The 10250-nt window shown below is 30.8% G+C and overlaps 4 protein-coding genes across 4 annotated transcripts in view; 3 read left to right on the top strand and 1 right to left on the bottom strand.

Annotated features, from left to right (window-relative positions):
* Nucleotides 1–348, top strand: part of LOC119831139 (regulator of nonsense transcripts 2-like) — a 3540-nt gene extending 3192 nt beyond the window's left edge. The window contains exon 5 of the mRNA XM_038354440.1: nucleotides 330–348. Coding sequence (XP_038210368.1) covers nucleotides 330–348 — 19 coding nt within the window. The remainder of the gene's footprint in view (nucleotides 1–329) is intronic.
* Nucleotides 349–422: 74 nt separating this feature from the next.
* LOC119831628 (asparagine synthetase domain-containing protein CG17486) lies at nucleotides 423–3248 on the top strand. The gene is made up of 8 exons (XM_038355063.1): nucleotides 423–690; nucleotides 776–1021; nucleotides 1159–1333; nucleotides 1414–1622; nucleotides 1709–2112; nucleotides 2224–2395; nucleotides 2479–2720; nucleotides 3071–3248. Exons 1-8 carry the CDS (start codon nucleotides 568–570, stop codon nucleotides 3246–3248), a joined length of 1749 nt encoding a protein of 582 aa, XP_038210991.1. The 5' UTR covers nucleotides 423–567.
* Nucleotides 3249–5064: 1816 nt separating this feature from the next.
* On the top strand, nucleotides 5065–8537 carry LOC119839985 (arf-GAP domain and FG repeat-containing protein 1). Its single transcript, XM_038366467.1, has 6 exons — nucleotides 5065–5288; nucleotides 5361–5864; nucleotides 6063–6217; nucleotides 6550–6615; nucleotides 6731–6855; nucleotides 7301–8537. Exons 1-6 carry the CDS (start codon nucleotides 5125–5127, stop codon nucleotides 7346–7348), a joined length of 1062 nt encoding a protein of 353 aa, XP_038222395.1. The 5' UTR covers nucleotides 5065–5124; the 3' UTR covers nucleotides 7349–8537.
* LOC119831055 (cell division cycle protein 23 homolog) overlaps nucleotides 8477–10250 on the bottom strand; it is a 4791-nt gene continuing 3017 nt past the window's right edge. Inside the window, exons 6-9 of the mRNA XM_038354321.1 lie at nucleotides 10110–10250; nucleotides 9664–9910; nucleotides 9271–9457; nucleotides 8477–8943 (exon numbers count right to left, since the gene is read on the bottom strand). The exon at nucleotides 10110–10250 is cut by the window's right edge and continues 4 nt beyond it. Coding sequence (XP_038210249.1) covers nucleotides 8722–8943; nucleotides 9271–9457; nucleotides 9664–9910; nucleotides 10110–10250 — 797 coding nt within the window. The 3' untranslated portion in view covers nucleotides 8477–8721. The remainder of the gene's footprint in view (nucleotides 8944–9270; nucleotides 9458–9663; nucleotides 9911–10109) is intronic.

The raw sequence follows: 10250 nt of genomic DNA, 5'->3' as shown, positions 1-10250 counted from the left end.
CGTGGAAATCGGTTCGTGCGTTCTGGAGTTATAGCGTCAGGAAGGAAAACCCGACTTATTTTTATATAGTAGACTATTTGTTATTTGTAAAAATAAGGCCGCAACGTCAAGTAAATGCCAATGACATTCATCTGATGAACACAGATTGTCTTAAGAACTAGTTATTTCTGATGACTATTGACACTTGACCATAACGCTAAAGGCACAGATAGCAATAACTAATTTGTGGTATTTGATTTTGCATAAAATGTTTATCAAATTATCGGAGATGAAAATAATAATAATTAAATAAGTGTTGAATTTGAAAATATTGGTATTTATTTTTATAGGAAAAATTTACAGGACTGACTGAGTCCTGCTCATGATATTACTGCATTATTCTGTGAGTATATTTATCTATGATCTAGTCCAAAGAGTACTACTGATATGATCAACTAGTTCTTAACTTCTGTGGTTAGGAACTTTGATGGCTCTATTTAAACAGCAATTTATAAATTTATAACTGTATTTAGTAAATAAAATACCCATTTATTCCATAATAATACATGCATATACACATAAGACTTAATGAAATTCATTAATAAAGTAATATGTAGAAAAATAAAACATCCTCAGTACTATACACTTTTCACAAACATGTGTGGAATTATTTGTGAAATTTTGTATAAACCAATTTATAGCATTTTTGAGGTTTGAATATTTTAGTCATTCTATACGAGTTATTTTTATACCTCGGAAACATCACAGCCATTGATTAAAACAAATTTTCTTACAGGATGAGGTACAATTACAACGAATTAAAAATAGAGGGCCAAATTGTGTCCACTCCTGTTCGTTTAAAATAAATGAACACATCGTCATATCTTTTTGTGGTGCAGTATTATGGACCCAAGGACCCACAATAACTCCACAACCAGTAGAAAATGAAAAAGGTGTGCTTCTTTTTAATGGTGATATTTACGATGAAACATGGGATACAAAATACAGTGATACTCAGATCATTATGGAAAAATTCAGTGATGTAAGGAATAATAAATATAGATTTGTAAAGAAACAGTATCATTATAGTTTATACATTTCATATAAAAATTAGACTTATTTCATGGAGTGTTCTTGGTTCTCATGCACACATAGACATACATGAATTCTGTGTTTTAGTGTGACTCCTCCCAGGAAAAAATAATACAGGTGATCAAATCATTAAAAGGGCCATTTTGCATTATATATTATGATAAATTTTCTAAAGTCCTATATTTTACAAGAGATAGGATTGGAAGAGGAAGTTTATTAGTGCATAAATCAGACCACTCAATTGTAATAAGCAGTGTTTTGGGTATGTTACTGATACATGAATGATTTTACAATTATTTTTTAAATTAAATGGCATTATTCAAATTTTATTTATACACCTAGGAAGAAAATATCCATGCATAGAAATACCAGCCTGTAATATATATAAATTAGAAATACTAAGTAAAGTAATAACTAGATTTGTTTGGGATTCTCAGCTAAAAAATCTATGTGATTTCCATGATTGGATCCAAAATATTGAATTACTACAGAATTTACCAGATAATGAATTTACTTTTAACTGTGATGTTGAAGCAGGTTTAAATATTGAAGTAAGTATTATTCTGAAACAAGTTTTCTAACTGATTGGGTTGCTTGGCCTGTCAATTCTAATAATATTTTTTGAAACTATTTACAGGATGACATTTTGATTTTTATTGATGAAGTTTCAAAGAAATACTCTTCCAAAGAAGAAATAATAAATCAACTTTTAAAACAACCAACAATATTGCAAACAATACAAAAATCATTACAATTACTAGAACAAAGTGTTAAAGTGCGTCTAGAAAAGCACCCTAACAAGTGTAAAAATTGTTTAAATGAAGATATAAAATGTTCACACTGTACAGTGGGAGTTTTATTTTCTGGAGGCTTAGATTGCACTATTTTAGCATATCTAACAGACAAATATGTACCCAAAGATCAACCAATCGACTTAATCAATGTTGCTTTTAAGACAGAAAATTGTACAACATATGATGTACCAGACCGTATTACGGGTAAGATATCATATGAAGAGCTTAAAAAAAATTGTAAGTCAAGGTAAGAACGAAACTTTGCAAGACTAATTAAATTTAATTTGCATTAAATTTGTATATAAATTTTTATAATGTACTGTATATTACAACTGAAATATATTATGAAAATTAATAGGAACTGGGTTTTTCGGGAGGTTAATATACCAAAGGAAGAATTAGAAAAATGTCAGAGTACTACTATAGCAGATCTTGTATTTCCAAGGAAGACAATATTAGATGAAAGCCTAGGTTCAGCTCTCTGGTACTCTGCTTGGGGGCAGAATAATGAGGATACCTCTCCATGTCGGGTAATTTATTAAATAATTGTTTTCAAATAAACTGCAAACTGACAGTGATCTCACATCAATTGATCTTATTTAATAATATGTAGGTTCTGCTAATCGGATCAGGAGCTGATGAGCTATTTGGAGGCTACACCAGACATAGAAATGTGTTCAAACGTCAGGGATGGACAGGATTAGTGAACGAACTGTACTTAGAATGGAGCAGAATTTCATATCGTAATCTGGCCAGAGATAATAGAGTTATGTGTGATCATGGTAGAATACCAAGGCTGCCATATTTAGATGAAGATTTTTCAAGCTATATTTTACAATTAAAGCCATGGCTGAGGTCAGTATGATATTTGCTATGCTTAGTTAATATAAAAATGAGAAATTTTGAACAAAGGTCTAGCAGGCAAATATATTTAAAAAAATGATAGTTATAGTAATGCCTTAGTTTATTTGCATAGTCTTTGTGGGTGTTTAGACTAGATATATTTAGTTATTGTTATTATGGTAGGGCTAACCGAGAGAAGGATTACCCACATATAAATCAACTACCTACTTATATTATTTAATTCCTGACAGTTATTTATATTCTGGATCTCACTTAGTTGGCATGAGTAGGCCTATGCACTGATGTAGATTAAAACAAGGTTAGACAAAATTGATTATAACAAAAAAACTATTTCTTTTCAGATGCTTTCCCAGTGAACATTTAGGAATGGGTATTGGAGATAAATTGTTGTTACGACTTTTAGCAGCGCATCTCGGATTAACACAAGTAGCGACTCTACCGAAACGCGCTTTACAATTTGGATCAAGAATCGCAAATAAGAAACAAAAAGGCAGCGATATTTCCAAGAATTTGCAATAAATATTTTTGTAATTTGTTTGTTATTTATTTAAACTCTTTATTGTACATGGCAAACGAAAAGAGATAGAAACGATTACAGTAATCTCTACCAGGCGGGAGAAAGGTAAAAAAAAGGGAAATATGTATAAAATTTGTCGACTATTTTTATTTGAGCCGAAATGATTGAATAATTAAAATAAATAAAAGATAAACATTATGCACATTACATAAAAATAAACTAAGGTTGTAAGGCAAAATTTGTAGGTTTAACTTTGCATTAGTAAGAAAGATATCTATTAACCACATTAGCTGCACATCGAAAGGGTTGAAATTTGTATTTGACTAGGCACCTATCCCGGAATGATTCGGTAGAAGAATAGGCATACAGAACAGTTGCTAAATTTCTGTTAATCATAGAATTTCCATGATCGGATCAGTACTTCCGAAGGTTACGATTCAGAAATAAACCCCCTGCAAACATACTAAATGAAGACCCTTACATAATATATGATGTGACTAATTTTCACTTGAAATCCCTATAATTATTAAAACTAAACTGCCTGTCTCTTTTTTTTTCAAACTCAAACTCAAACATTTATTTATTCAATAAGATTTCTTATAGAAGCAATTTCGAATCGTCATTCTATACAGTTTATACATTTACCACCGGTTCGGAAAGCAGTTTCCACAGAGAAGAGCCGGCAAGAAAGCGTAGATGCTCTTTAAAATAAAATCAATTTTACATTTACATATTTATTTTATATTGCCAAATAAATGTCCTGTGGTTCTTTAGCGACAACATTCCATGGATTGTAAATTTCCATATATTCATTAATTAATGCTATAGTAGGCTCTCTGAACTAATACATTTTTAATACAGTTTTTGAATTTAACACTACTAAACGATTTCATACGTTGAGGAACTCTGTGGTATACCTTGCTTTTCGCGGCTAAACCACTCAACGAATTCAAAAGAAATTTAGTACATATATAGGCACAAAGATAGTTCGTGAGTCGAGAAAGGTCAAACTATTTTTGTTTTCAATAGCTGCGCCCCCCGGTTTTACCCGCGTAAGGCTATATCCCGTGGGGATATCGGAATAAAAAGTTGTCTATGTGTTATTCCAGTTGTCTAGCTATCTACGTACAAAATTTCACTATAATCGGTTCTGTAGTTTTTGCGTGAAAGAGTAACAAACATATGTGTGTATGTCTCACAAACTTTCGCATTTATAATATTAGTAGGAATTAGGAAATAGGATAGTAGGACTTCGAACATAGTACTGGAAAGTAAAACCCTGGCACTTTCTTTTTCCCTTTAGAAGTGGCCGAAATACAGTTCTGTCCCGGGCTACTAGCACGTAAACATGTGTATTATATACAAATGTTTGCGCACTATTATGGAAAAAACATTTGCAAGTGCAGTCCTATTTTTGTGGCCTTCAGGTTTGTGTATTTATGGGAATTTGAGTGAGCGGGTTGTGGTTCAGGACGTTATAACGTAACTATTTGTTTGTTGTTATTCGCACGTGTATTTCGCGTGTAATATCAAATTTTATACAATGTTATACTATAGTGATACCTACTTATTTAATCTCTTAATTATTACTGGCACAGGTACAAGTTAAAAGATTTAAAAACATTGAACGGTTCACTAGTTATAAAGTAATGAGATTCAGATTCTAAGTTTTTTTCTCTCATCAAGCTGAAATCTTAAGATTGACTGACATACCACTGTATTTCAAGATTAATGCAAAAAAACATATTTAGAAAAATTATTTTTCTTTATTTTTCAAACTGCAACACTGCCATCCTCAAAACTTCAAAAGTCGCATTTGACACTTGACCGCTCACCGTTCACAATTCACTCGAGATTTACGAACAAAAATAATTGAAAATGGCTGCGAGCCGTCGGAAACAAGACGACAAAAATTTAGAAATTCTACGTGAACTTATATCACAGAGTGGAAACAAATATTGCTTAGACTGTAATCAGAGAGGTCCTACCTATGTAAACACGACAATAGGTTCATTTGTTTGTTCAAAATGTTCGGGAATGTTGTAAGTATAGCTTCTACGTAATGTAAGTAAATTAGATCAACAAACAAAAACTGTATGGATGTTATTTTTCAGGCGTGGTCTTACTCCACCGCATCGGGTGAAGTCAATATCCATGGCCACATTTACACCAGAGGAGATAGAATTTATAAGAGTAAGAGGAAATGATTACTGTAGGCGCGTATGGCTAGGCCTATACGAGGGTGAAAGTGTAAACTACACTGACGAACAACGCGTTAGAGATTTCATGTCAGATAAATACGAAAAAAAGCAATATTATCTAGAATCGCCGCCAAACAATGCGCCGATTACAAACGGATCTTCGTCACAGAAAACTAAAAATAAACAGAAATCGGCCAGCACAACCGTTACGGCACCTCTAATCGCAATATCCCCGCAAATTTCTAAAAGTTCGGCGTTTAACAGCGTGCCTAGTGCGGCGAAAGTTTTGCCTGTTATGTCATCAGGGCAAGATATAAATCATAAAATAGCTAGACCTGTAAATAATCTCGCGCCACCGCTATTTAATAATAATATTGCGGCACCGCCAGCTGCACCTGTTCAACCACCTGTACCTGAGTAAGTTTTACAATGTGTTTGTGTTAGTTGTCTCACTTGTAGATTCACACAAAAAAATACATATGTATATTAAACAATCTAGTGTCTGAAATATTGTACAGATTAGATTCATATAAATAAAAATTAATAATTATCTTAATGGATTACAATGCAATCATTTCTTAATTTTTTATATACAATGCCCATTATTATTTTCAGTTTTCCTGTCGATTTTTCCACTGCAAATATATACAACAGTGCACAAAATAATAATAACTTCAACAGCAATATAAACAACAATTTTGCTAGTCAACCTACATCAACTGCTACATCATCTTTTAATGCTTTTAATTCTACAAATAACAATGCTGCAAGTAAGTTTTTATTAATGTATTATTTTATTACATTGCTTTGTAGGTAAAAATTATTCAGGCATGCATTTTTTCTAAAAAACATAAATTTATGATTCAAAACGTCAAAAGCGTTTATTCAAGAATCCTTAAAAACTATTTCACACTTGTTTCTGTTTTTTATTTTATAAAGAAAATATTTGTAAATTTGTTCAAAGATACAGGATAGATACCCTGTATACTGCTTACAATATAACAAATTATTTTAGTAGTTTATAATCTATTAATATGGAAATCATACATTATAAAAAGTTTATTTAATAAAAAGAGTTAACATTATTATACTTGATTAACAGATGATCGCTACGCTGCCCTAGCTGACCTTGATCTAGTTTTTAGACAGCAAAATATGAAGAATATGGGTTAGTATATTTTTTTACCCACAGTTCTGATTCATGTTTTTTGTATAGTAGCCAGTTTTCAATATTTTTTCTTATTATAAATATTTAAATTGAATGTTGATATTTATTCTTACAGAGGATAATGTTATAAGCAAGAACCCTTTCCAAAGCACAAATAGTGAAGTTTTTGCGAATAAAAATCCTTTTTTCAATGGAGGTTGGAGTGCTCCACCTGCACCAGTTCCTGTTAATCCATTTATGGTTTGTATTAAAATTAAATAAATTATTTAAAAATACTCTAATGCATCATTAAGGTTCAAATTATACATGTATAAAATGTGTCAACTTGATAATAGAGAGGAAGTGCTAGAGCTATACACTTGTTATTGCAATATTTACTTCCTATCACAGTTCGTAGAACTTATCAATAAATTTTGTGACAATTTTACTCCCTAATAATGATTTCATACTTGTGAATTTTGTTTATATTAATCATCATCACAGTGTAATAACCTTATTATCACTTCAATGTAATAATCGATTTTCAATATACCACTGATTTGTTAAAAGATATAATGTTAACTAGATGGACACACGAAAATGCTAACTTTAAATAATAATTTTCATATATAAAATGGAGTTTTACCCTAGAGATTTCAAAAATCTAAATAAAACAGAACAATATTTGATGTACTTCTTATTTCAGCCGTCCAATAATGGAAGCTTTGTGAACTCCAAGAATCCATTCCTTTGATGGTCTGAGAGCAAGATCTGGGTTCAAGAACAAACAAATTTACGTAACTAAAGCACAAAAAAAGCTACAAATGTAATGTTGTCTTATTCTGTTATATAACCATTATTTATTTTTAAGTATATACATTTTGCCATAGTGCTTATTTTAATGGTTGTAACTTAAAGTGCCTCAATCTGCCTTAAACTTCAAATCATATACATATATATTCTTGTATGGGCTGTTATAATAGTAAATAGAAAATGCTAAAGTATTTGGAACATGTGTATATTAAAATATTATTAAATAGTATGGACTGTTAAGGTATCAATTGAGATGTTGGTCTGAGCTTTATTAATTGTAGTTTTACTTAGTATATAGAGAAAATTGAGTCGGGCTTAGTCATTATTTTATTGGCATGACAATTAATAAACAGTTATATTATAATCACCTTTATAAAATATATAGAAGGTATGAACATGGTATATACAGCTAAACAATTAGATGAGTCAGCGGCCCTAATGTGTAATGTGTGATGTCATTGTACCATTTGCTGCCCATGTTGGCGTAAAGCCTCCGATTTGTGTATCGCGATAAGTTCTTCTATAAAACAGTATGAAGATTTATGATAAAATAATACTAAAGGGAAAATGAAATTAATACAACTCAATATTTTTTTTATATATTTTTTTTTAATAGAACAAATACTCAAGTCACAAAATTGTTGCAATGAAAAAGGCGATGTGCGAAAGGCTTTGCAAGTGATTTAATGTACAAATTTTGACATGACAGAGATTTCGAAATTAGCACAATTTAGATTATATAATTATTTAAGAAAATTATATATAAAAAGAGGAAGTTGAGAGGCTAACGATAAATATATAATGAATATTGAAATTAATATTATTAATGTTTTCCTGTTTTTGAATTGTTATTTAGTTCAGCTATGTATTATAGCTTCCAACTAAAAATATTAAAGATTATTTTTAGCATATTTTGTATACTTTTTTAATGATTCAATGAACTCACCTCTCAAATTCTATTTCTATCTGTGATTGTAACCAGTAATTAATTTTTCTGCAGCATTGATCAATTTTCGAAGTTTTATTCATGCACTTGACTATGTATTTATTTAGTTGTAATTATTTTTACTCTTTGAGCACTGAGATCTGTTAATTTGTATAGAAGATGTAAAAATAAATCAATAAGAATATTATAAATAACTTTTCTTTTAACCCTATCCTTATATAATGATCAGGATCTATCACTTTTTGGGTTTATAAGAGAAATATAATAAAAGGCATTATGACAGCTACTGTTTAATCAACATTATAAATGTTCAGTGAAATTTGAGTATCCATAAGTCAATTTAACCTACAATTGTTGGAATTGATTGGTCACATTTTGTATTTATTACTTTTTCTATTAAATGTGGGTGTCGAAAAGTTATCAGGTGTGATGTTAGGGCTGGGCATAATCTTTGAATCTTGAGTTATCGAAGTGGAGGCTAGTTTTATAGCTTCAGGCAGATCTTCTGGTAGATTTGCTGGTTCTGATGATGATGCTGCTAATCTTTTTTCTGATATTGTTTTCAAAATGTTTTTACCAGCTTCTTTGGTCTGAAAGTTAAAAAATTTTAGTAAAAATATAACAAAAAAGGACAGATAGGAATATCAGTTACAAATTAATTTTTACAATACATCAAGCAAAATCTCTTAAAAGTCTCGAATTTCTAACTAACCAATAAAAACTTATAAATTGCATTAAATGGATAATGTGACCAAAATTAAATATTTATATAGAATTTGTTTGTAAAATACTCAGTATCTTACATCTTAATGTCTTTACATAACTTACTTTTAAACAAATTTAATATGGCAATAAAAATAGGGAGACTAGACGTAAATGCTCTCTTTCGAAATTGTAATGAATGAATATTTTCTTACACTTTCATGTTCCAAGCATTTGTACGCATAATGCGAGGCGTGGTCCAACAGTGAGAATCGCAAATAGTACTGCGCTAAGTATCTCTGTGCGGCCGGCAACTCCTTGCTGCCTGCGTTGGCAGTGTCTTGACACGCTGCCGTGTACGCAGCCGCTGCGCTGTTCGGCATATTAGACTTTTCATATAGCCTGAAATAAATTTATAATTGAAATCAATAAAGCTGTCTTCAATTTACAATCATAACAAAAGCGTTCAATAGCTCTCAGCTACAGCTATATACAATTATTTCTCATTTTAGTACATTCTGGATTTTTCAAACAATTAGAATTGGCATTATGTTCCTTAAATGGAGCAAGGAATGGGTCAAATAGAAAACATCTAAAGCAAAACTTACTTAGCCAATTTAAACAGTGCCATTCCTTCAATGTCACCAGTGCTATGTGCCTTATAATAACATTTCAAAGCATTTGGTATTTTGTCCATCTTCTCATAAGCCTCTCCTAGTGATACCAACATTCTGGAATCATCAGGCTTAAGTTGTGCTGCTCTTGAATAATAATAAATACAGTAACCATTCAAACCCAATATTTCATATGCTTGGCCAAGTCCATTCCATGCTCTGTAGTCATTTCTGTTTACATCTGTAATAAATAGACATTTTATTACTGGTAGGTAAATAAACTTTTGAAATAAGGGTGGATATTTATGGTTGAGGTTATGCTTTTTATTTGTAAATTCACCACTTGGTTTATTTGAAGTTTTGGTCAAATATTATGGCTGTGTTTCTATTGTTGTTATAACAATACATATTTTTAAAAATTCAAAATTTGAAAATCTCACCTATTGCTTGTCTATAACATTGTATAGCAGCATTAGAGTTCTGTAGTTCAATGAATTCATGTCCCATGAGAATCCATGCTGATAAGTACTGAGGGTCCAGAGATAAAGCTCTTTGAAAATATATAACAGCTTTCTGATGTT

The sequence above is a fragment of the Zerene cesonia genome, chromosome 1, assembly GCF_012273895.1.
Source record: "Zerene cesonia ecotype Mississippi chromosome 1, Zerene_cesonia_1.1, whole genome shotgun sequence".
NCBI classification, from domain to species: Eukaryota; Metazoa; Arthropoda; class Insecta; order Lepidoptera; family Pieridae; genus Zerene; species Zerene cesonia.
This window is presented reverse-complemented; position numbering and strand designations above follow the sequence as displayed.